The 27614-nt window shown below is 43.1% G+C and overlaps 1 protein-coding gene across 2 annotated transcripts in view; it reads right to left on the reverse strand.

The window, feature by feature from the left end:
- The window catches only part of PDE1A (phosphodiesterase 1A), a 314453-nt gene that overhangs the window by 66850 nt on the left and 219989 nt on the right, over positions 1-27614 (reverse strand). For both annotated transcript variants that reach the window (XM_063428688.1, XM_063428689.1), the window contains exon 4: positions 25402-25468. In XM_063428688.1, coding sequence (XP_063284758.1) covers positions 25402-25468 — 67 coding nt within the window. The remainder of the gene's footprint in view (positions 1-25401; positions 25469-27614) is intronic.

The raw sequence follows: 27614 nt of genomic DNA on the forward strand, positions 1-27614 counted from the left end.
GTAGATTGTTGATGGAAAAGAAAGGCAAGCTTGCAAATTATAATTTATTGAAAACAGCTGAAGCATGGTACAGAGTAGCAAAGGCTATTCAGCAAGAAGGTTGGGTTGAAGAAGAAATAATTCACAAGGGTGTGAAAATGTTTGTGTACCATAATAATTGTGTTGTTGGGGCTCTTCCTCAGCCAGCGCCCCAAAATGGCGCCCGGGGGATGTCTATCCCAAAGATCCAGTCAGTAATGGGAGATTGCCAGCTGATTAATCCTCCCAATCCCCATCCCGTCACCTCTCCCGTTTGCCCGGTCCTAAATTCTGATGGATCCTACTTTTCCCCTTCTCCCTCCCTAACATTCCCATCATCCTCATCCATCCCCAAGCCACCTTCTGAGTCCAATGCTAACATCTCATCTGCCATTCCTTCCTCACACTTTGTCTCCGTAGATAATCCTACCCTCCCATCTGCATCTGCCCAGTTCACTAACCCCTCCTCTCCTGCCACTGTCAATCTTGCTGATCCCACTCCGGCTCCTCCTCCTTCAGGCACCTTTACTGACTCTTCCCCACCCTCTCCCTCGCCCGCCCCGACCACAGCCCAGTTTCCCACCCCCTCTGCTAATCCCTCCCCAACCTCACTGCCCACTCCAGGTTCCGCCCCAACTCCCACCCAAATGGCCTGGCCATACCCCTTCCCATACCCCTATCCTCACTGGCCATACCCCTTTCCCCAAGCCACTCCCCAGGTTCCGGTCATGCCCAGTCCAGTTCAGTCTGCCCCGGATGTGCCCACATCCAACATGGCCGCCACGTCTTCCCTTAACCCCAATGCAACTTCCTTCCCCACCTCCAATATGGCGGCCCCCAGCCATTCAGCACCCCTGATGCCGGTGCTTCCCGGTGATTACCGGTCCCAAGGTTATGACCCAATGGCAACTCCCGCCTCCGGAGCTCCCTCCTATCCCCCGGCCCTGTCTCCTCAGGTGATCCCCTCACGCAGAAGGTCCCAGATAATAGAGCTAGATGAGGAAGAGGATGACAGGCTGTCCCAGGGTTCACTGGAGGCTGCGAGAGCCCACCGTTCTATTGAAGATCCCTTCGGCCATCAGGGTCGGGGAGAACAGGCCCCTCCTAAATATGTCGCTTTTAACCCCACACAAGCTAGTGCTTTAATGAAATCTCTCCCTGACCCAGAGAAACAGCCTATGCCTTTTTACCGAGGGATAGTTCAGATACAAAAGACTTATTCCGCCGCCTGGCGTGACCTACTGAGCATTTGTGCTATTAAAGCAGGGGATGCATATTGGCCCAGCATGGCCCGCCACCTCAGTACAGATCTGCTTACAAGTGATGTTGATTATCCCTCCGGAGTAACCTTTTGCAATCAATTGAGAGATTGGGCTAAGGATAAACTTGCAGATCAAGCTGCTGGCCTTACTGATGTTGTGCAAGACAAAGGAGAATCAGTGGAAAGGTTTCATGCAAGATTATATCAAATGTTTACAGATTTGGGATTTGATCTCACTGACAAAATTCATTCACAAATGCTGTCAGGTGCGTTTGTCCAAGGTGTTAAAGATTCCATACGCAAGGGAATCATTGCTGCACGCCCTGAATACAAGGTTGTTCCCCTAGATACGTTACTCCTAGTTGCTAGAGGTTTGGAATCTGCCCAAACCCCCAGAAGACCCAATTCAGCTCCTCTCATGGTGGCCCGTGCCACCCCCATCGCCCCTGGCACCAAGGGTGTCAAGTTAGAGGACGTAACATGTTTTAATTGTGGGGCTAAGGGACACTACAGAAGTGACTGTCCAGAACCCAAAAGGGAACCGGGGGAGCCCAAAAAGTTTCCTACAGGGGAGCCCAAAAAGTTTCCCAAGCCTGCCCCGGCCCCTAAGACCACGAAAACGGTTCCAATTGTTGAGGAACCAGATGATGATTAGGAAATTGGCAAACCTGTGTCATTAACCCCTGTCATGGCAGTGTTTACAGGGGATAAGGGGGGGGGGCCACTTGCCACAGTGACTTTACCCATTGAAGGCCAACCTACCACATTTCTTATTGACACAGGCGCAGCCCGAAGTGTTCTCAGAGAACAAGACCTGCCAGACCCATCTTTCTTGTCAAGTATTGATGTCTCCTGTGTTGGAGTGGATGGCCAACCGAGACACAGTCCTCTAACAACCCCTCTGCGGGTTGGCACAAGCTTACTTGCTCGTTTTGTAGTTTCCTCCACATGCCCAATTAACCTGTTAGGTGCTGATGTCCTTTCACGCCTGCAGGCGTCTATAACCTTCACTCCAGATGGACAGGTAGAAATGTCTACACCTCTATCTGTTTCTGACACTTCAGCCCTGTGCTCCTTACCTTTGATGCTGCAATTAGATATACCCAATGAGCAAGCAGCAGAGCCTAGGTCCAATTTCCCAGATGAGTTAAAAACTCAGGTGCCTGCTAAGTTATGGTCCTCAGGCCCAGAGGATATAGGTCATCTAAATGTCCCACCTGTGGTGGTTAAGCTTATCCCAGGAGCTAAGTTACCAAGGAAACCACAATATCCTCTAAAACCAGCACAGGCTGCAGCCATTTCTATTCACATCAAAGCGCTCCTGGAAAAGGGTGCTTTAGTGGAGTGTAAATCAGAATGTAATACTCCATTATTTCCTGTGAAGAAGAAGACTTTAAAAGGTGAGCCAGTAAAGTACAGGATGGTCCAGGATCTCCGTGCAGTCAATGAAGCCACTGTCCTGGACACCCCTCTTGTACCAAACCCCCATACCCTGCTCTCTGGCGTCCCACCTTCTGCAAAGTATTTCACAGTCATTGATCTAGCTAATGCCTTTTTCAGTGTCCCACTAGATCCATCCTGTCAATACCTGTTCGCTTTCACCCATGAAATGCAACAATATACATGGACTGTCATGCCCCAAGGGGCACAAAATTCTCCAAGTCAATTTGCCAAAGCCATGTGTACTATTCTTGACCCATGGCAAGCTGAACACCCAGAAGTTGTTTTACTCCAGTATGTGGATGATTTGTTGCTCTGTGGAGATGATATACCCACTACTGAAAAATGTTCAATCAGTCTGCTTTGCTATTTGGCAGAACAAGGATGTAAAGCTTCGCTTCTCAAGCTGCAATTCTGTCAACCCTCTGTGATTTTCCTTGGACATTGCCTATCTCAAGGTACCAGACATCTCACTCGGGACCGAGTCAGAACAATTCTGGACATTCAACCCCCAAGGACTTCAAAATCTCTTCATGCCTTCTTAGGCCTCATTTCCTACTGCAGAGCATGGATTCCAGAGGCCTCTCTGCTTATGCAACCTCTCTACGATGCACTCAAGTCAGATCCATTCGGCCTGACCAACGAAGCTCTGGACAATTTCAAATCTCTTAAACGTGCTATTGCTTCTGCTCCTGCCTTGGGCCTACCAGACTATACCAAACCTTTCAAATTATTTGTCTCTGAAAGACAAGGCCATGCTACAGGAGTTCTTACCCAAACTAATGACTTAAGAGGCCGCCAGAGGCCTATTGGATACTTTTCATGCCAACTGGACATTGTGGCTAGAGGGACCCCTTCCTGCCTTAGGGCTGTTTTTGCTGCAAGAGAACTTATTGAAAGAACTTCAGACCTGGTCCTTGGCCACCCGTTGGTTGTTTTGGCCCCTCATGACATCTCTGCCATTATCAACCAAGTCCAGCTCAAGCACGTGTCTCCCGCTAGACACCTACGTCTGCAATGTCATCTTCTTCTGCCTGACAACATTTCTATACAAAGGTGTCAAGTTCTTAACCCATCCACTCTTCTTCCACTCCCTGAGGGGGGTATCTACTATGGGTTTGTCACAGATGAAACCTACATTTACCTTCTCTGTGGATGTATCAAGAAAATGCATCCACATTTAACTTTTCACGAGGACAAGACACCTCTCTGTGAAGGTCCAGATTACGCCTTCTGTACCATGTGGTACAAGCCAGACATTACTCCTGAACCTTGCTATGAAGATGAGCTCTACCACTGGTTTGAAGTAAAGCTCACTGCCCAAGATTTCTATTGTGACTCGGAAGGCAACAGCATGGTCCTGATCCAACTGCCCCCAGAACTCAATTACCTATACCATCATTGGGATACTGCTATTCCACATATTCCTGTTACCAAGTTAAAGACAAGATCATGGAATGATCTTGGGCCCATGGCAAAGTTATGGGCCACCATGGATGAAGAACAGCTACAGGAAAATGGCATTGCCAAATACCCAGCAACTGACCTTCTTGAAGCATGGCCACGACATTTCCTGGAAAAAGAATTTAAAGACCTAGTTATAACAAATGACTATGACCCAGAAGCTCCTCATGACTGTTTCGAACAGATGAAAATGGAAACAGTACACTTACCAACTGTGCATGAGAATCCATTACCGGATCCGGATTTTACTCTGTTTGTGGACGGTTCAAGGTATGCTGATGAAGAAGGAAAATACCATACAGGATATGCCGTAACCACAACAGGGGAAGTTCTCAAGTCATCACCTCTACCGCCAGCAATGTCTGCGCAAGAAGCTGAATTGCAAGCCCTGACTTCAGCATGCAAGATTTCCAGGGGAAAGCGTGCCAACATCTATACAGATTCAAGATATGCTCTGGGTGTGGCACATGACTTCGGCCTCATTTGGAAGACAAGAGGATTTCTTACCACTGCCGGTACACCAGTTAAACACAGCTCTGCAATCAAGGAACTAATGGATGCCCTCCTACTCCCTGAAGAAGTGGCCGTTTTGAAAGTAAAGGCACATGGGAAATTGGATTCAGATGAAGCAAAGGGCAACCATTTGGCCGATCAGGCTGCTAAGCAAGCAGCCAGAGATTTGCAGGAAGTGGATGAAGAAGTGTCCGGTCAAGAAGAAGAAGTTCCTATCTTCACCTTACAAACTCTTCCTACTGACCTAAGAATTCTACGAGAACAACAAGCTATAATTACCCCTGAAGAAATCCAGAAATGGAAGAAGAAAGGAGCTGTCCAAAAGGACGGAATTTACTACAACAATTCTAAATTTTGCCTTCCAAGAAACTTATACCCAGCAGTTGTCCAATGGGCCCATGGGCCTGCACATCTGTCAAAAGACCTAATGGCCGCCCTCATTCAAAAATATTATGAAGCACCTGGAATCACAACCCTGATCAACAGCTTCTGCAGGGCCTGTGTCATTTGTGCAAAATGTAATCCAGGAAGACCAATCAAGGTGCCTGCAAAGCACCTAGCAAAACCCATGTACCCATTCCAGAGAATTCAAATTGATCATATCCAAATGCCCAAGAGTGGGTCTCATGAATATGCACTAGTAATGGTGGATATGTTCTCAGGCTGGCCAGAAGCCTACCCTGTAGCCAATATCACTGCAAAAACAACCGCAAGACGCCTACTTACAGACATTGTATGTAGATTTGGACTTCCAGAAGTCATTGAAAGTGATCAAGGCCCAGCCTTTACAGCAACAGTGACTAAAGAAATTTGGACTGCTCTGGGAGTGACTCTAGCCTTCCACACCCCTTACCACCCACAAAGTAGTGGTAAAGTAGAGCGCATGAATGGCACTCTAAAAGCCAGAATGTTAAAAATGTCACAAGAAACAAAAATGCCCTGGCCAGAAAGTCTGTCAATAGCTTTGTTCAGTGTTAGGCACACACCTAGAGGGAAGCATTCACTGTCCCCATATGAGATTCTATTTGGGACAGCACCCAGACTAGGTTGTTATTATCCACAGCAGTTACAGCTTCAATCAGATGTTTTAGTAGACTATGTAACTGAACTTGCAAGTGCCTTGAACAAAATACATGCCCAAGTTTTCTCTTCAATTCCAGATCCCGAATTGGATACAGGTACCCATAACCTGCTTCCCGGAGATTGGGTTCTGGTTAAGAAGTTCGTGCGGAAAAGCACCCTGGAACCAAGATTTGACGGGCCATTCCAAGTTCTCCTGATCACCGCAACTTCCGTCAAATTGGCCGGCAGGCCACATTGGATCCACGCTTCCCACTGCAAGAAGTCTCCTGCCCCAGAGGAAGCAGATACCGCACAACCATGTACCTCTGGTACATTGTCTCCTTAATTAGTTTAATTAAGGCCCAGCAAGTAGCCATCACTAAAGATGCTAGTGGGTACACCTTCTGGTATAATTCATCATGTACCCGTGTGGCTACCTATACCTTTGATTATTGTGACATCGTAGAATGCCCATTCACTACAACACAAATCCAGAATATCTATAGAGATATCCCTCATGTAAAAGATCCATATGTTTGTGTAGTTGACAAACAATGGGGGCATAATTGTGGCCATTGGGGGGCGGCGGGATGGAATGCCGGGCCTTCCTGGGGCTACAAGCCAAAAAGTGCCTTATCTAAAGTAGATGATCATGGTAGGTCCCTCCTTCAAAGAATGACTCTGAGAAAGCCTGGAGGAGGCACACCAATGAAATTAATTCTTAATGTTGAGCATCCAAGCCCAACAGATGCAGACCAGTATGTATTGGGAATGTACTGGAAAAAGGGTTCCTATACTAAATTAGGGCATTTCTACCTTAAAGATATGTGTAATTCCCCTGAGTGGCGAGGAGCTACTCATATGGTCACAAACCCATTAAAACCACACATCCAGTCCTTTAAGGACATGATGGCCATTGCTAACCCCACCTTTGAAGATACTATGGCCGCTGAAACAGGTTTTAATGATGTTAACCTATGGTTAGAATGGATGAAATATAATGCCAACAAACATAACCGAACCGCATGCTATGTGTGTGGTGGTGCCCGGCCTCATCTGGGCACTGTACCTTTAACCCTGCCAGTAAATGAAGAAAATTGCATTTTAAGTCTTTTTGCCTACCAATATAATTTCAACAGGTCTCAATGTCAAGCATGGACAGCGGAGTATCCTCTTATAGCCAAAAATGTAAGACCTCCTCATGGTGTTACCGTATATAAAGGTAATTACACTTGCTATGTCAAACATGATGGGATTGGTAAATTTGTGGGTAACTTTCCCGCAGGTTATTGTACTACATATAGAACTGTTCCTGTACGTTTGCTGCAGCAGCACACTAGGTCACTGGGAGATATTTACTGGTTGTGTGGGGATTTACAGTTAAGATCCAGAATGGACACAGAGTGGTGGGGGGAGTGTACATTGGCCAAGGCCATTATGCCTATACACATTATTTCTGACACACACACCAACACCCATGAGTCCAGCCACACTAAGGCCAAGCGTGAAGCCCCAGTAAAAGGAAGCTTTGACCCTCACATTTACATTGATGCCATTGGGGTGCCTAGGGGGGTACCCAATGAATTTAAAGCAAGAGATGAAGTTGCTGCAGGATTTGAATCAATTTTTACCATAGTTACTGCAAACAAGAACTTAAATTGGATAAACTACATTTATTACAATCAACAGCGTTTCGTTAATTACACCAGAGATGCCCTCCAGGGATTAGCCGAACAATTGCAGGCAACATCCCAAATGGCCTTCCAAAATAGAATAGCCCTGGATATGATCCTAGCCGAAAAAGGAGGGGTATGTAAAATTTTGCCCGACACCATGACATGTTGTACCTACATCCCAGAAAACACAGGTCCTAATGGTAAAGTTACATTAGCCATAGCAAAATTAAATGACCTCTCAGAAGAATTAAAAAGGAATTCCGGGATAAAAGATCCCTGGGACAGATGGTTTGGTTGGATGACGGGTTGGAAAAAGGCTTTAATGCATATTGGTATGGCAATACTAATTTCTCTTTTTATCTTTGCTCTTCTCTTTTGTTGTGTCTTCCCCTGCCTGAGGAAAGCTCTCACGAAGACTATTGACCAAGCGGCACCCACTTTCACACTACTTGATGTTGATGACCAAGATTTCCAGGATCTCAACTCACCCTGTTTGCCGCTGCAATCCATCCCTTTTGATGATAAAGTGCGAGAGTTCTAGGAAGGGACCACCTTAGGGACAGCATCTGTCGGTGAATGGTAAAGGCCCCATGTGGAGAAGTGGTGGGTTAGCTGCCATGGGATACCCTTGGGTGTGAAGCGTTCGAGAGCCATACTGACGGATGGTTAGCCTATTAGGGTCAGATCTAGGGACAGACTTGCACTTTGCATTAACACCTAGCTAGCGGCCACGGGGTTTCTGTGCCTTTGGGCTAACACGTCTTCTGGTATTAACAAATAAAGTTTTTATCTCTTAGAATCTAACATTTCATAGGGGGGACTGATGTAGAATTATTAAAAATCTTTATTGTATTTATATTGAATTGCTGCTCTAACTCTGTATTAACCTGATACTGTGACAAATCCTCCATTTTGTCCTCATAACCTGACTTCTTCATATGAAAACTACATTACATGACAGTATTTCTCAGCACATCTAATACAATAGACAAGGACTGTATTCTCCATAAGGATATGACTAACCCAGGAACTGTTGAATTTCCCCTAACTCGCAACATAATATAATTTAAAGGCCATGAGAACACAGTAGTAATGAAATGTTCTATTCATAAGAGACCTTGCACCTAACCACGAGATTTGACATCACCGACCGAGTAAAATGACGCTCAAGACCCCTTGTCCCCCACCCGTGTCCGAAAAAGTACCACCTCTTGGTGGGTGGACACGGAACTAACCACTTAGCTTTTGATCCAATTAATTATATTGATAGGTGGACACTAACCCAGACACTTAACAATTAATCCAATTAATGATGTTTATTCACTGATATCTTGATAATCAATGATGACGAAAATGTCTCTTAAAAGGGCCTGCGCGCCCGCTGATTCTGCACTTGCCAATAAATTTCCTCGAAGTTATTTTAACCTGAACTCCGTGTGTCAGACTGAATTACTTCAGCGTATATACGCAATTCAATTCTCTTTAATTTGGACAGGAACAGATAGACACTTAAACATTTTGGTTTACTGAAAAAGTACCATAACACTGGTGAGTCCCTACAATATGACCCATTACGGTGTAATCATAATGGCATTCTCCAAAATGTGCACCTTTGAACATCCCTAGACAGAAGAAGTCAGAAAGCTGCAAGCATGCCACATGATTATTCATGACAACCTCACCTGTAAGTGTCACAAGTTCATCAATAAAGCATATCTGGTAAATATTGGTTAGTATTAACTATTTTTTTTTTTTTTTAAAGGAACCAAGATTAAAATAATTACTTCTACATTCAGGTCATATAATATTAGAGACTAACCTTATATTTCCAATGCAAACCTTTGAACCTAACAGTGTATCTATGTGTTTCTCTCTTATAGCTATTTTGGAGATCTAGGTGAGAATTTTTTTTTAATTTGACACACAACTTAAAAACTAAGTTTCACCCCATCATCCATAAATTCCCACCTGTAAATACCAATAAAATAGCTAATGCATCACCTAGAAATATAGGAAATGTTCCTCTTATTACTGAGAACGTTATAGAGTACAATTATTGGCATGCACGTATAACATTTGTACGTACATTCTGCTATATGCAAGTGCTACAGGATGGAGTGAAGGTGCTGTCAGCATCTCTTCTCGTCAGGTCTAGCGAGGGCTGGTCCATCGGGGCAGGTGGGGCAATGTTCCCCTGTTATTGTTACAACAAACTACTTAAAATCTATTGCTGTCATAAGTTCTAATTATATGAAATAATAAAAAAAAACATTTTGTATCAGCTGTGATTAGTTCCATAGTATGGGTTTCCTCCTTTAATGATGTCTGGAGATGCCGCTGAAAGGCTAAGCAATAAAGCATGTTACGATTGGCCTCATGCATTGGATTTAATTGGTAAAGCTGGGGATTGAACCATTTTTTCATTCATTAATTCATTCATTTAAAATAAATATTATCATGAATTAATGTCACCAAGTTAGAAAAGATAAATACAACAGCATGCATATATAATGTGTCCTTTGTGAATTAACCCAAATACCAATAATAAGGGAAGAAAAATAAAATGGTCAGAAGAAGAACTTAGTACCCTACAAAAATGTACTAACAGCTATGTAAAAGTAGGACAATTTAAAAGAGTTGGGGGAGACAGACAGGAGGGATCCCCAGTTTTTGCACCCTCTAAGAGTATAATAATGTATCTGAGTTCCCTATATGGCTGTTGTGCCCATTCAGTTCTAATGCTGTAGTAGAAAGTGCAATTTCAGTTATAAAATTAGCCTGTCATTAGGAGTTGAATTTAATGAATTATGATTAGTGATGTCCCGAACGGTTCGCTGGCGAATAGTTCCTGGCGAACATAGTGTGTTCGCGTTCGCCACGGACGGCGAACATATGCGATGTTCGGTCCGCCCCCTTCTCATCATCATTGAGTAAACTTTGACCCTGTACCTCACAGTCAACAGACACATTCCAGCCAATCAGCAGCAGACCCTCCCTCCCAGACCCTCCCACCTCCTAGACAGCATACAATTTAGATTAATTCTGAAGCTGCATTCTTTTTTCTTTTCTTTATTATTTATTACTTTATTATTTTTTGTTTGTGTTTATTATACATTATCCTCCATAGCCAGTAACCTGTGTTTATTATACATTATCCCCCCATAGCCAGTAACCTGTGTTTATTATACATTATCCCCCATAGCCAGTAACCTGTGTTTATTATACATTGTCCCCCATAGCCAGTAATCTGTGTTTATTATACATTATCCTCCCATAGCCAGTAACCTGTGTTTATTATACATTATCCTCCCCATAGCCAGTAACCTGTGTTTATTATACATTATCCTCCCATAGCCAGTAACCTGTGTTTATTATACATTATCCTCCCATAGCCAGTAACCTGTGTTTATTATACATTATCCTCCCATAGCCAGTAACCTGTGTTTATTATACATTATCCCCCCCATAGCCAGTAACCTGTGCTTATTATACATTATCTCCCCCATAGCCAGTAACCTGTGTTTATTATACATTATCCCCCCATAGCCAGTAACCTGTGTTTATTTTACATTATCCCCCCATAGCCAGTAACCTGTGTTTATTATACATTATCCCCCCATAGCCAGTAACCTGTGTTTATTATACATTATCCCCCCACATAGCTAGTAACCTGTGTTTATTATACATTATCCCTCCCATAGCCAGTAACCTGTGTTTATTATACATTATCATTCCCATAGCCAGTAACCTGTGTTTATTATACATTATCCCTCCCATAGCCAGTAACCTGTGTTTATAATACATTATCCTCCCATAGCCAGTAACCTGTGCTTATTATACATTTTCCCCACCATAGCCAGTAACCTGTGTTTATTATACATTTTCCTCCCATAACCAGTAACCTGTGTTTATTATACATTATCTCCCCCATAGCCAGTAACCTGTGTTTATTATACATTATCCCCCCATAGCCAGTAACCTGTGTTTATTTTACATTATCCCCCCATAGCCAGTAACCTGTGTTTATTATACATTATCCCCCCATAGCCAGTAACCTGTGTTTATTATACATTATCCCCCCCACATAGCTAGTAACCTGTGTTTATTATACATTATCCCTCCCATAGCCAGTAACCTGTGTTTATTATACATTATCATTCCCATAGCCAGTAACCTGTGTTTATTATACATTATCCCTCCCATAGCCAGTAACCTGTGTTTATTATACATTATCCTCCCATAGCCAGTAACCTGTGCTTATTATACATTTTCCCCACCATAGCCAGTAACCTGTGTTTATTATACATTTTCCTCCCATAACCAGTAACCTGTGTTTATTATACATTATCCCCCCCATAGCCAGTAACCTGTGTTTATTATACATTATCCCCCCATTGCCAGTAACCTGTGCTTATTATACATTATCCTCCCATAGCCAGTAACCTGTGTTTATTATACATTATCCCCCCCATAGCCAGTAACCTGTGTTTATTATACATTATCCCCCATAGTCATTTATCAGAGAGTGAGTGAGTGAGTGAATAATATGATATATATGTTCATTAGTAATATATGTAAATCGGGTTCATGCAAAGAGGGTGAAAAGGTATTAAAGAAAAACACACTTATTGCATCAAATTTACAAAGCCAAACTTTTAAAAGCTTTCCTCATTTCTTTCTCGGGATGAGGAATATATCGGTTGTAGACTGAGGATTTCCATCTGCCCAATCTTTTAATAATATGCACTGGAGTGTCAGTGTTGAAGGAGACCGAAGCTGCCCCTATTCTAAATGAAAGACCCGAGACATGGATACAACCCAATCTTAGGAGTAGTGTTCTGATGTAGAAGATGAATTTAGCCGTAGTCTGAGGGATTCAGTGAGAGTAGTGGTGAAATGTGTGTGGCATGACTGAGTGTGGGTAAGTAAGAGTCAAGTATTTTAACTGGGCACTAGTTCTAGGTGGGATAAAGTGGTATAGCGGATGGATGAGTAGTTTGTTAGTTTTAGAGGTTTGTAGAGAAAGTATATAGTGATCATGATTTTTAGCGATATACAATATTTTTAAGGTGGTCTCAAACAAACATAAAATGCTATATAAAATTTGTGGGAATATAGAATAGTCGTGTACAGTAAATCAGAGAGGGCTCAGAATATTGAACCAACGATCGGTAACCTGGATGAAGTAGGGGGTCTATCTGTTTTATTAAATACGCGGTAATATGCTTTTAATGAGATAGGACGTTAGGAAAGGCGTGTGATTGGGATAAGTGGTTGTGGCTGTATTTACCTTATCCTGGGACCGACCTGGCTCCTAAGCTTGAACTGCGCGTGGCTGGATCACTCCTGCCTCCACACGAGCCGCATGCGGCTTGATCTCCTCTTCTGACTTAGCCGCGTGCACTGACCGCAGTGATCGGTCACGTGGCCCGCCTGGCACTAGGAGCACGGCTCGAGTCACGAGCTCGCTCTTAAAGGGGCAGTGGGAGCCAAAAGTTGATTCAGGCTCCCATTGGCCCACGTCATTCCAGCACCCCCACACACGAACGTTTTGGGGGCACAATAGCTTGAATTTAAAAAAAACAAAAACTTTTTTGACTGTAATAAAATAGCAGTCAGTTTCCTTCACACGTGTGCGTTTCAGGGCCTGCCAGGGCACAGTGTCACACCAGTGCAACTCATATCTGGTGTAACAGTAGTGTACATTTAAAAAAAAACTAGAAATTTGACTGTGAAATAATAGCAGTCAATTTCCTTCACACGTGTGCGTTTCAGGGCCTGCCATGGCACAGTGTCACACCAGTGCAACTCATATCTGGTGTAACAGTAGTGTACATTAAAAAAAAATACAGGGGGCTTGTTGTCACCTTTCGGGGACCCTTGGTGTTGTACGTGGCTGGGTGGAGGAAGAGACCTTCAATGACATCAGTGAGGACAAGGAACGGGACATGGCTAGCTTGGTATCCAACCTTGTGCAAATGGGGAGTTTGCAGTTGTGCAAATGGACTGTTTGCGGTTGTTTGCGGTGCGTTAAACGGGGAGTTTGGTCTGTCACTGGGAAGCGGGCATAACCCTTACAATACCTGATCGATACAACATCATACCTGATGTTTTAAAGCACGTTATTCCAAACAATTTAGGAATGTTAGGTGATTTATGCCCTTTATGGATTAAAACCAGACTCTGCATCAACTAGAGGAGCCAGGTTTTACGGCTCCATTACACGTGAGTGCACATTTTATAGTTTTTACCTACCCTTGCTTCATAGCTCTACATACTTCACCATATACGATTTTTATTTGTTTGTTTTTTATGAGGATACCCCCTACCACATCTACAACTTGAAGAATTGCCTCTGCACTTGATCCATAGGCGGGAATTATTCCGCCCAGGCGCATACACTGGAGCTGTATTGAAGCTCCAGGAAAGTGTGAGTGCACATCTTTTATTTTATCTATCACCACTACAGTTTTAAATACTACACTATTATTTCTTCTCTGGTTCTCTTCACATATACGTTGTCAAGGATTACTGAAGCGCTGCACCTACCCCCTTGTTTTTATCCAATTTTCTGATCGGAAAAGAGAGACTCCGTATTGGTGTTCCAGCTGCTTTTGGACTATTATCACTTTGCTTCCGCGCTGAATTTATTTTTGTGTGATTGTGTTTCTGCATCAACTATGTAATTTTCCATGGGAGTTTTGCCATGGATCCCCCTCCGGCATGCCACAGTCCAGGTGTTAATCCCCTTGAAACAACTTTTCCATCACTATTGTGGCCAGAAAGAGTCCCTGTGGGTTTTAAAATTCGCCTGCCTATTGAAGTCTATGGCGGTTCGCCGGGTTCACCCGTTCGCGAACATTTGCGGAAGTTTGCGTTCGCCATTCGCGAACGGAAAATTTTATGTTTCGCTACATCACTAATTATGATTCTTTGGGTAAAATGGAATGAAATTCCATTCCTTCTCTAAATTCCCTCTCTAAATTTTACAGACTGTGTCCATTTATTATCATGACTTATTTCTCATAATTTAACTTCATAAAAAGTTAGGTCACATTTTCAAAGGAAAGAGGTCAGTGAGTGGCTAAGTGTGCTGAGTTTTAGGACGTTTTTGCAGCTCTAGATTTATCTAGTGTTTCAGTGCGTTTCAATGCATACAAACTTTCCACGTCCCTCGGCCAATTGCATGAGCATGACTTTCCCTAAACCTCAGTGTTTTCAGCCACTTACTCAATGTCATTATGTGTACCGCTCCACTGAAGTAATTTTATAGAGAACAAATATACACTGCTCAAACAAATAAAGGGAACACAAAAATAACACATCCTAGATCTGAATGAATTAAATTTTCTTCTGAAATACTTTGTTCATTACATAGTTGAATGTGCTGACAACAAAATCACAGAAATTTTTTAAAATGGAAATCAATTTTTTCAACCCATGGAGGTCTGGATTTGGAGTTACACTCAAAATTAAAGTGGAAAAACACACTACAGGCTGATCTAACTTTGATGTAATGTCCTTAAAACAAGATAAAATTAGGCTCAGTATTGTGTGTGTGGCCTCCACGTGCCTGTATGACATCCCTACAATGCCTGTGCATGCTCCTGATGAGGTGGCGGATGGTCTCCTGAGGGATCTCCTCCCAGACCTGGACTAAAGTGTGAGACATGATGTGCCAGATGTGCTCAATTGGATTCAGGTCTGGGGAACGGGCAGGCCAGTCCATAGCATCAATGCCTTCATCTTGCAGAAACTGCTGACACACTTCAGCCACATGAGATCTAGCATTGTCTTGCATTAGGAGGAACCCAGGGCCAACCGCACCAGTATATGGTCTCACAAGGGATCTGAGGATCTCATCTCAGTACCTAATGGCAGTCAGGCTACCTCTGGTGAGCACATGGAGGGCTGTGCGCCCCCCCAAAGAAATGCCACCCCACACCATTACTGACCCACTGCCAAACTGGTCATGCTGGAGGATGTTGCAGGCAGCAGAACGTTCTCCACGGCGTCTCCAGACTCTGTCACGTCTGTCACATGTGCTCAGTGTGAACCTGCTTTCATCTGTGAAGAGCACAGGGCGCCAGTGGCGAATTTGCCAATCTTGGTGTTCTCTGGCAAATGCCAAATGCCCTGCATGGTGTTGGGCTGTAAGCACAACCCCCACCTGTGGACGTCGGGCCCTCATACCACCCTTATGGAGTCTGTTTCTGACCGTTTGAGCAGACACATGCACATTTGTGGGCTGCTGGAGGTCATTTTGCAGGGCTCGGGCAGTGCTCCTCCTGTTCCTCCTTGCACAAAGTTGGAGGTAGCGGTCCTGCTGCTGGGTTGTTGCCCTCCTACGGCCTCCTCCCCATCTCCTAATGTACTGGCCTGTCTCCTGGTGGTGCCTCCATGCTCTGGACACTACGCTGACAGACACAGCAAACCTTCTTGCCACAGCCCGCATTGATGTGCCATCCTGGATGAGCTGCACTACCTGAGCCACTTGTGTGGGTTGTAGACTCCGTCTCATGCTACCACTAGAGTGAAAGCACCGCCAGCATTCAGAAGTGACCAAAACATCAACCAGGAAGCATAGGAACTGAGAAGTGGTCTGTGGTCACCACCTGCAGAACCACTCCTTTATTGGGGGTGTCTTGCTAATTGCCTATAATTTCCACCTGTTGTCTATCCCATTTGCACAACAGCATGTGAAATTGATTGTCACTCAGTGTTGCTTCCTAAGTGGACAGTTTGATTTCACAGAAGTGTGATTGACTTGGAGTTACATTGTGTTTTTTTAAGTGTTCCTTTTATTTTTTTGAGCAGTGTATTACATTTTCTTGTGCTATTGCAATGAATGCATGGTGTGGGCTTTGAGTGCTTGGAATACCTTAAGGATTTGTTTTTGTTTTTTGTCAAACTGCTTGAATAAGGGTTGACGAAAAATCTGAGATACTCTGCATGTATGTTATAACCAATTCAATAAAGGGTGCAAAATGACCCACTTGCTTTTAATGCTTAATAGAAAAAAAAAAAGAAAAGAAAAAGATATTTACCATCAAATTTTCCTAAAGCATATTTTTGGGAAGGTGTCTCCAACTACAGGTAAATGCCTCCTTCTTCATGAGACCATAATTATGGTCTACGAGTCGTTCCTTATCCAATGAACCCGTGTCCAGCACATTATCTGGGATTCACTCAAGTGAAATTTAAAAGTAAATTCACAGTTTACATAAAGTCCAGTTCACTCTGCAGTGAGTCGGGCTTTGTGAAACAAATGGAAGAATCATGTGCAATAGTTCAGCTCTCTCTCCAGAGAGAAGAGAGATCTCAACCTAAGCTATGCCAGTGCATGCCCCATAGATAATATAGACAACATTGATATTAATCAGCTGAACCTAAGCAATCCAGATTTGCAGCTATGAAGGACTGGCTTAGTTGAATTTTAGTTGAATTTTGGACTGTCACAGATTAGTCACTGATATTGGACTGTCCCAAGGACCTCAGGATGGTGGAGAGGTCTGATCCTGACTGCTGCAGGCAAGAGTGGAAAGGAGCTGCAAACATATGGAGAAAAGGTAAAGCATTATAACTAAGAGGGGAGTCATTGGAAAATGGTCGTCCTATTAAGAAAAAGGAGGATTTATTGCTATGAATAACATCTAATGGAGGAGATCAGGATACGAGGTATTTCATAAACAGAATTGGTTGACAGATTAAAGAACATTATGATGTAGGAGCTGATAGAGGAGAGGAGTTTATGGGTAAATGTGGGGACTGGAGGAAGGATGATATAGAAAATGGCTAATTGGTAGACTGACAGAAAAGGAGGTGATGGCTGTAAGGGAATCTATAGAGGAAATTATGGATATACAGTAAGTATTATTAGAGAAGATGAGTGTACTGGGAAATTCAATAAAGGAGCTTATTAAAAATAATATTTTTGGAGGAGGGGAAAATGGGGGAGATAAAATTATGTAGCAATATGGGAATTGTAGACAATTGGGTCTAATGCAAGAGAGGAGCTCAGGGAGCAATTCAACAAATGACGGAGGAACAAGCTAATAGAAGAGATTAGCTATTAGAAGGGCTGATGAAAGAGAGACATTTATGGGCCATGAGGACGAGGGAGGAGAGTAACTTATGAATGCGTTATGGAGAAGGGTGATGAGTAAGCTGAAAAGCTGGTGAAGAAGTATGAAGACTGATGTAGGTGGACTGGTGGAGTAATGTTCCTGTGGATGATTGACAGGAAGAGGGGGATGGAAACTGATAGAGGAATAGATGATCTTATGGAGTGGAAGGGAGCTGATGAAGGAGAAGGATGGTGCCTGGTGAAGAAAAAGGTTTGACAGGGAAGAAGCTTGATAAAAAGCTTGATGAAAAGCTTGTGAAGCTTGATGAAAAGCTTGTAAAGCGCTGCGGAATTTGATGGCGCTCTATAAATATCATAATAATAATAATAATAATAATAATGAAAAGTAGAGGGCTAATGAAGATAGACCAGTTCATTGAGAAAAGGGGACGATGGAGTAGTAGTTAGAAGAAAGGCTTTTTTCCCAGCCCAACCTTTTTGGTTATATTTCAAATTATTATTTTTGGAACAAAAAAAAAGAAACACATCAGGTTAGATGGTAGGAGCATAAATTGATTACTTACAAAATAAACCAAATAGTATTAATTTTTTTAAACCACCAAGGGTAAAAAAGTGTAACATTACATACACATTGCAGCTAACATATGCGAGTGTTAATACACATTCACTTTGAAATTAGCTTGAATTCCCAACAAATAATGGTTTCCTTGAATAATTAAAGGGACACTGTAGGCACTATAGTTGCCTTATCTTATTAAAATGGCTAGAGTGTCTGGGGTCCCCTGGCACCATCCTTTCTTTTAGTATTAAACCATTTTTAATGTGTTAATGGTATATGAGAGTTCCTAGAAGCTCACCAGCACCCCCTGTGCTGCCCAGGCTAATGAGGAGGCATTAGCCTGACCATCAATGGGTGGCTGTGATTTGCTGAGAGTGTAACCTGACCACTTTTAGCCTATCACAGTGCCTATTCAGGTATAAATCGGTATGCCTAGAAGGAAGTGTGTAATCTCAGTCTTAGGCACACCTCTCTTGGTGCGGGGCTATGAGAAGCGTGGACCTTCATTTAGTGTCAAACTGCTTGAGAATGGTTAACCATTGATTGGGGGGTTTAGTGTCTGGGGACCCCAAGCACTATAACCAAGTAAAAGAGATAAAATGATTATAGTGCTTACAGTGTCCCTCTAAGACTTTCTAATCCTGCCAGTGGACATACTCTGTAACTGTTGTTTATGCTCTTTGTGGTGGTTTTATACTGTACGTCCACCATTTAAATGTCCGATTGTTGATCTCACAGCTAGTGGCAGCAATAGTCATCTGATTGCTGCTTCAGGGATACAATTGTTGTGACACCATTTTTTAAAGAGACATTGTAGGCACCCAGACCACTTCAGCTAATTTAAGTGGTCTTGGTGCAGTCTCCCTATTGCACTTAGTGCCACTGAGGGCGCTTCTGGAATCCAAACAGACTTTTGGTCTGTTATATGACGCTGGACATCCTTACGGACCTCCAGCGTCAGATTTTCCCCATAGGAAGGCATTGAATTATGCTTTCCTATGGGGAAATTCTAATGCAAGCGTGGCAGGGGAGGAGGCTGACGTCGGCGGGGGGGCAGAGCCTGACCCAGCGCCGAAGGACATCGGCGCTGGATTCAGGTAAGTTGCTGAAGGGGGTTTTAACCTCTTCGGCCCCGCAGGAGGTGGGTCACGAGGGGAGGGGGGCACTGTAGGGATCTATAGTGCCAGGAATACTGGTTTGTTTTCTTTGCACTATAGGCAGGGGTGTATCCTGGTTTTGTGCTGCCCTAGGCAGGACAAAACTCAGGCGCCCCCCTCACCCCCACCCCCCCCGCCACCCCCACCCAACCCTTCCCCCGCCTTCTAAATACACACACACTGACAGATACGCATCCATTAGCTAACTGTTAGCTAATGGATGCGTATCTGTCAGTGTGTGTGTGTGAGTGTATGAGTGTGTCTGTTAGTGAGTGTGAGTGTGTCTGTTAGTGAGTGTGTCTGTTAGTGAGTGTGTGAGTGTGTCTGTTAGCTGCTAACAGACACACTCACACACTCACTAACAGACACACTCACACACACTGACATACACACACTAACAGACACACACAGTCAGACACACACACACTCTAACAGACACACTCTCACACACACACTCTAACAGACAAACAGACACACTCACACTCACTAACAGACACACACTAACAGACACACTCACACACACTAACAGACACACTCACACACACTAACAGACACACTCACACACAGTCAGACACACACACACACACACACACACTAACAGACACACTCACACACTAACAGACACACACACACACACACACTAACAGACACACTCACTCACATTAACTCGTTTTTTTTTTTTTTAATTTACCCCCCCAGCCTCCTTACCTTTGGGAATGCTGGGGGGGGTTCTCCCTCTCCCTGGGGTCTAGTGGGGCTGCCGGTCGGGCTGCTGGGCTGGTTGCTGGCGAGGGAGCACTTCCTCTGAGCTATCTGCTCAGCTCCCTCGCGCGCCGCAGAGTGAGGCTGGGAGGCGGAGCCGGAATATGACGTCATATTCCGGCTCCCAGCCTCACTCTGCGGCGCGCGAGGGAGCTGAGCAGACAGCTCAGAGGAAGTGCTCCCTCGCCAGCCGCCCGCCCGCCCGCCCAGCAGCCACCAGCCCAGGGTGTCTGTTAGCCGCAAGGCTAACAAGGCATTTGCCCTGGGCGTTTGGGGGCGGCTTTTTTTGCCGCCCCCTGGAAAATGCCGCCCAAGGCAAATGCCTTGTTTGCCTCGCGGCAAATACACCCCTGACTATAGGATCCCTTTGAATATTATTGCAGTTACATATAACGGATATAATATTTTTTTTTATGGCTGAAGAAATAGTATTAAAGAAAAATGTTTAAGCAGGCTTCAGTAGGCAAATATAAAATATAGCATATAAATGCCAAGCCATGACTTATCACTTCGGACCCCTATGTAACTCTCCTTAATTTGTCGAACCCACTGGTTCCCTTGAGTTCGGTACTGTTAAACTAATGTACACACAGGGGGCATGTCCGCCAGGCAATGAGAGCAGACGTGTGAGCCCTTAGCTCTAAACATTGGCGAGCATAATCCATCTAAAATCACAGCAATCCCACAAAATGGGCAACAAAAAAAGAGACTCAGCAACACCTAAAGACCCAAAGAACACAACGGGTTTGAGATTTCAACCCTGAACGAAGCATTTTCCAGAAAAAGCCGACAGAGATCCGGAGGCCTCAAGATCCAGCATTGCGTCGCGAGCACCGTCCCCGATGGCCTCACAAGCCAGTTATTCCATATCAGAGGCATCGGCAATCCCTGATGCAGACAAAAGGGAAATACTGCACAAACTACCCTCAAGGGATGATATCGCACATATGCTCACCGATTTCGATATATCCATTCAGGCCCAAATCTCCGAACTTAGAGCAGGCCTCAACTCCCTGGACACGCGAGTTCCCCAATTGGAATCAGCTGTGGATACACAGAACACTCGCATCAACACTACCACTGCACAAGTTAAAAAGATCACCTCGTTACACAAGTACATGGAAGACCTGGATAACAGGGGGAGATGGAATTATATTCAAAACCTAGGTCTCCTGGAACCAAATGCGAGACCTGAAAATCTAATACAGATTCTAACTGGACTCTTTAATTCTATATTGGACTGTCCAAAAGGTACACTGATCAAATTTGACAGGGCGCATAGAGCCCTTAGGCCAAAGGGTAGGCCGGAAGACGCGCCTCGAGATATTATTTGTTGCCTGCATGATTTCATGCAAAAAGAAGCCATTATGAAACAAGCTAGAATGGTGCCTGCAATACGCTACATGGAACACCCAATCCAACTATTTCAGGATTTATCCTGGATTACTATACAAGGCCGGAGAGCCCTGGCCCCAATCACTAACCAACTGTGTGAGATACAGATCAGATACAGATGGGGATTTCCATTCAACATAACGGCCACTAGCAATGGTACTACCACTACTGTCTACACTGCGGAGGATGTACCCACCTTCATCCAGGCACTTGGATTGCAGGATGTACAAGTTCAAGACCTGTACAAAGAAGTGGGACACCTACCAAGGCCTCCACAGCCACAGCGCCGCAGGGACATGGCAGGACCCTGGAAATGCAAGACTTCACCCAGGCCCACAAGACAGGCAGACTTCCAGACAAGTAGACTGGACTTAACCTGGACACGGCTCTGCTAAACAGCTACAGTCTTGCCTACTTATCATCTCAGACTGGGAGCTGTAATGTATACACCCTGATATAAGTAATGTTATGCATACCCTGGTTTCTACCCGATGTGCCCATATACCGGTAATTAAATAATTGAGAAATGATTATACGTCTCACAAAAATAATTGGCTGGAAGCCATAACCCAAACCCACTGCTCTTAGCATGACCCCTTTGCCATTATGGTAATGCTCTACTAATCTTACACAAATGGAATTCACAAAGTTAGAGTGATTTATCATTTATCAAGTACTGTTTCTTAAAAAAAAAACAAACAACAAAAAAAACCCTCTTTTTTCATTGTTAGTATATTCCACAGTGTAATCTGCATGCTGCAAGCACCAGACCTCATACGACCCTAACCCCCAACAGGACAATTGCTTTCTCAAACCCTTGTAAATAGCTGTGTTGCTCTCATAGGACACTGATTGTCCTCTCAAAGCTCGCCCGCTCATGGATGCACGCTCACACCACTTAGTAAAAGTCACTTATGTTTAAGTATCGCTCACTTATCCCCCAGGAGCTGTGTCATGTTCAATTAACCACTGGGGATCAAGACCTAGGCCCCTACACCCCAAGGTTTGACACGAATCTCCTAAGTCTTGATTCCTGCCGGAATTCATCACTCACAGACTTGAAGAGAATGGGAGTGGCTGTGGCCTTCTTGCAGGAGACCTATTTTCGACAGGGCTCTGCGCCATCTCTCCGGGACCACTAGGGTACTTTAGTGACTCTGCTGGAGGTAAAGCGCAAGGAGTAGCAATACTGTTCGCAAATCATGTTTCATTTGTCCTGGTTGACCAAATGACTGACCCTCATGGATGATTCTTGTTCATTAAGGGCTCCATAGGAGCACAAGACTACACATTTGCAAACATTTATAGCCCCAACAATAGACAGGGATCCTTCCTTAAATGTACGTTTTCTAAACTGAACTAATTTGCTACGGGTATTCTGGTATGCGGTGGGGATTTTAATATCCATCTTGACACCTCTAGACATCAACCAAACCCTAGGTATTTACAAACGAAAATATGTATGCAAACTTTCCACTCACATCAATTAATAAACTGCTGGAGGCTAGTGAATCCGATGTCTAATGACTACACATTTTACTTCTATGCGAAGGACACATAATCCCGAATAGACACAATCTTCACTCATCATAGAAACTTGCATCTTATTCAAAAATCCCACATAGGTCCAATAACATGAACTGACCATGCCCTGGTCCATGTATAGATAACATTCCCCACTGTGGCTAACAGGACTTGGAATTGAAAAATAAATAATTCTCTGCTAGATAGTCAGCAATTGAAAAGAGAAATACAGGAAACAATATTAAAATACTTCCATGACAACCCGACATCAGACACTTCTCCGTTGACCACCTAAGAGGCACACAAATGCATCCTGCGTGGAAAACTCGTAAAATTGGGCACCAGAATGAAAAAAGAAAGAGATCTAAAAATACATGCGCTACTCACAGCTATTCAGGACTTGGAGACACAACATAAAATTGACAAGCATCCAGATACACTACTCACTCGTAAACTTAAGAGAGAGGAACTATCACTCCTCCTAAACCACAAAGCCAAAGGAGCATTATTATTAACACAACACTAATTTTACGCTCAGGGAAATAAAAACGTCAAACTGCTATCACGTGCATTGCAGCAGAGGCTCATTAAATCGTATATCTCCAAAATTAAAAACCACCAGGGTAAGACACAACAACTCACTAAAAATATTACACACACTTTCCACCATTATTATGCATCTCTGTATGGACTTCCACCACCTACAATATCTGACTCTGATAGACTACAATACATACAAAAAATACAATTAATAAGATACCTTGCACGGCTCAGGATTCTCTCAATGCCCCATTCACACATGATGAACTATTATAGGCGATCAAAGCCACACCTAATGGCAAGAGCCCAGGCTCTGACGGCTACTCTAATAAATATTTTAAACTTTTTCTTCCACAACTAGGTATCCATATACTACAAGCCTTCAACTCCATCATGAATGATGCTACATTTAGCCCTTTGGCCTTACAAGCCACTATCCCTCTAATCCTTAAGCCTGACACTATGTAGCAACTACAGACCCATATCGTTAATAAATAATGATGTCAAGATATTCTCTTGCATGTTGGCAATCGACTTAAACCTCATCTTAAGGGGATAGTCCACCCTGATCAGGCTGGCTTTACCTCAAACAGAGAGGCTAAAGATAACACTATTAAAATAATTAACATAATTCACAAGTCAGTTACCCAAAAAAACACCCACTTTTATTATTGAGCATCGACGCTGAGAAGGCTTTCGACAGGATGGACTGGTCCCTACTCTTTTGTGTCATGAGAGAGATGGATTTTGGAGATTGTTAGCTGGCATAAGTGCGCACCATTCACACACCCGTAAGCCAGAGTTCAGATAAATGGAACAAAATCTGACCCCCTGCCTATCTTAAACAGAACGAAACAAGGTTGCCCTTTATCTCTACTACTGTTCAACTTATCCCTCGAGCCTTTCTTGAAGGTGATCCGCTCAAACACTAACATATCTGGCATACAGGGTCAATCATCCCAACACAAAGTTTTAGCATCCGCAGATGACTTATTATTCACTGTTACCAAGCCTACAACCTCCCTCACAGCTCTGATGTCGGAATTGTCATTATATTCTAGTATCACCAATTTTAAAGTCAATTATGAAAAAAGTGAAATTCTCCCGATAACAACACCGCAACACATTCTACAATCACTTAAAAATCAATTTCCCTTTAGGTTGGCCACATCACACATAAAATACCTAGATGTTAAAATATCACTTGAGGTAAAATATATTTTCGTCTTAAACTACTCTCCACTCCTTCAAACTCTGGCTAAGTACCTAGCTAAATTGAATAAACCTCACTTTTTCTGGAAAGGCCGGATAAATATAATTAAGATGAATATTCTCCCCCACTTGTTATACATGTTTAAGACTCTGCCTGTGGGTATCAATCCCTCCTTCTTTTAATCCCTACGGAAACTGCTCACAGATTACATATGGTTTGGTAATAGACCTTGACTGTCATTCAGCACACTGACCAGACCCAAGACTAATGGAGGACTTAGTTTACCTGACCCATTTAAATATTACTTGGCAACACAATTCACCAGAATGTTGGACTGGGGTCATCCCACTAGTACTCAACATTGGATATCCCTCGAACAACAGTGAGTACAACTACCATTAGCCTCCCTCTTTAATAGTAGCAACCAATGATAAATGTATTCCTTTGTTATTGACAGTAAATTGGATATTACATCATTACACCTCTGTTTTGTGTTATAGTATAATCTTGTAAAATTAAACATTTATCCCCACATGGTCTCTGACTTACATACTCATTTGGACTTACCACAGATTTCACATCTTTGTCTGTGACTTGTTAAACATTAATCATACCGCTATTAGCTACTAATAACATAGAAATACTAAACTTTCAGGCTGACTTGAATGATTACGCAAAGTTTCAAATATAACAAACTTTTTTCAATCATTCTATATGACTTATACATCACCTTTAATGATGCTATCACTGATGATGGGTATGTGAGATCAGCCATATTGGAAGAACGCCTGTACATCCTAAGAGATCAAATGAAAAAGCAAATCATGTTAGCTATGTATTAGATATTTTACAACTAATAGTCTTCTTAATATACATGTTCATTTCAAATCGGGTGTAGAACAACAATTCCCATCCTTATGATTAACAAAAATGTCTTCTATGTATCCTAACAATGTAAATCATATCTTCTACAAGAGGCAATTGGATCATATTATAAGAGAATCATCTGTTGAATATCACAAATTAACTAGCTATGTAGCTAGCACTAAACTAAGCACAAACTGCACAACTGGATTATTCTCGAAATACTGCAAGTTCTTCAACGGTATTTATATTTAATGTGCATAGACTATACATATTACTTTAGCCATGAGGTGGATTTTAAAAATTACGCAACTATCAGTGTCACACACGTCACAGAGATGAGGTGGGTATGGAAGCAGGAGGGAGGTTATCTAGACACCGTTAAGGGATTTGGGGAGTGCTAGCGGTCCACAGGTTACGTGACGCAATACTTGCATTGCCCCACGTGCTGGCAACCAACCCTACGCCACTGCCTATAAGGATCTAAGCACAACAAGGATCTTGCTAAATGCAAGAAAGTAACTGAGGGCAGCTACTGATTTTAGATAGGGGCATAAGGCTTATCTAACAGAACACTCATATCTTCAGAAATTAGCAATTTGTCATTCCTCATCAAAAGGGCTCTGCTATTTCAAATGTAAGAAAACATCTTAAGAACCATAACAACTATAGCTTTGCTGAACACTCGTCACACACACAAAGCTTTCTTTGTCAGGATATGCTAATTTTTATTGCAGTTATTTCTATTTGAAATTAGCACTTTCATAAATAATTGCAGAAAAGCCACCCCAGCTGTCAATCAGACAGACGGGGAGGTTAACAGACATTTTTGTTAGCATCCCCAATTAGCCTACAGGGGAAGAAGGGGAGGGCTTGCAAAGGCTGCAGACAAAACATTAGAAGCTTTTGCAAGCTGCTTTATAGGTATACCCCCTCCTTCTCCCCCCTCCCCCCCAAAAAAAATGCATTGAACATATCTACTAAAGCAATTATTTCTTTTTTTGGCCAATGGAGTGTTGCTTTAATGAAGAATTTTGATGTACCGTTATATATCATGCCCCTGCAGTCTCACTGTCCAATTTGCCATTTAAATCCTAAATCATTTGTGTTTCTGTTAAGGCAGCTATAGCCACACTTTGCTGTGATTCACACAGCTTGCTTAAAAAAGATGGTTTCATTTTCAATCCGGTCTTACAGTGCAGTGTGTTTCGTATCTCTGCTCTGTGAACTGTAGTCACAGACAAGAGGCTTTTGCATGCTCTATTAACAGAACAGGTGCTAAGAAATTCTAAATTAAACAGACTGTGGAATAAGTGAAGCTAAAAAAGTTTGACTTCTTTTCAGGAAGTGTGTAGACTCTTTTTTTAGGAAGGCAATGTGTATCTCAATCATGGGAGAATTGGGAAGGTGTATTGAATAAATACAGTAATTTAACTCCTACATAGCAAATAATTGAGCATTAAGAATGTAGGGCCATTATCTATACAGTGAGTGAAAAAAGTACTTTGTCCCCTGGTGATTTTGAACATTTGCCCACTGACAAAGAAATGATCAGTCTATAATTTTAATCTTAGGTGTATTTTAACAGTGAGAGACAGAATAACAAAAGAAAAAAAATCCAGAAAAAGGCATGTAAAAAAAGTTATAAATTAATTTGCATTTCAATGAGTGAAATAAGTATTTGACCCCTTCGACTTGGTGGCAAAACCCTTGTTGGCAATCACAGAGGTTAAACGTTTCTTGTAGTTGGCCACCAGGTTTGCACACATCTCAGGAGGGATTTTGTCTCACTCCACTTTGCAGCTCCTCTCCAAGTCATTAAGATTTCGAGGCTGACGTTTGGCAACTCAAACCTTCAGCTCCCTCCACAGATTTTCTATGGGATTAAGGTCTGGATACTGGCTAGACCACTCCAGGACCCTAATGTGCTTCTTCTTGAGCCACTCCTTTGTTGCCTTGGCTGTGTGTTTTGGGTCATTGTCATGCTGGAATAACCATCCACGACCCATTTTCAATGCCCTGGCTGAGGGAAGGAGGTTCTCACCAAAGATTTGACAGTACATGGCCCTGTACATCGTC

The sequence above is a fragment of the Pelobates fuscus genome, chromosome 8, assembly GCF_036172605.1.
Source record: "Pelobates fuscus isolate aPelFus1 chromosome 8, aPelFus1.pri, whole genome shotgun sequence".
NCBI classification, from domain to species: Eukaryota; Metazoa; Chordata; class Amphibia; order Anura; family Pelobatidae; genus Pelobates; species Pelobates fuscus.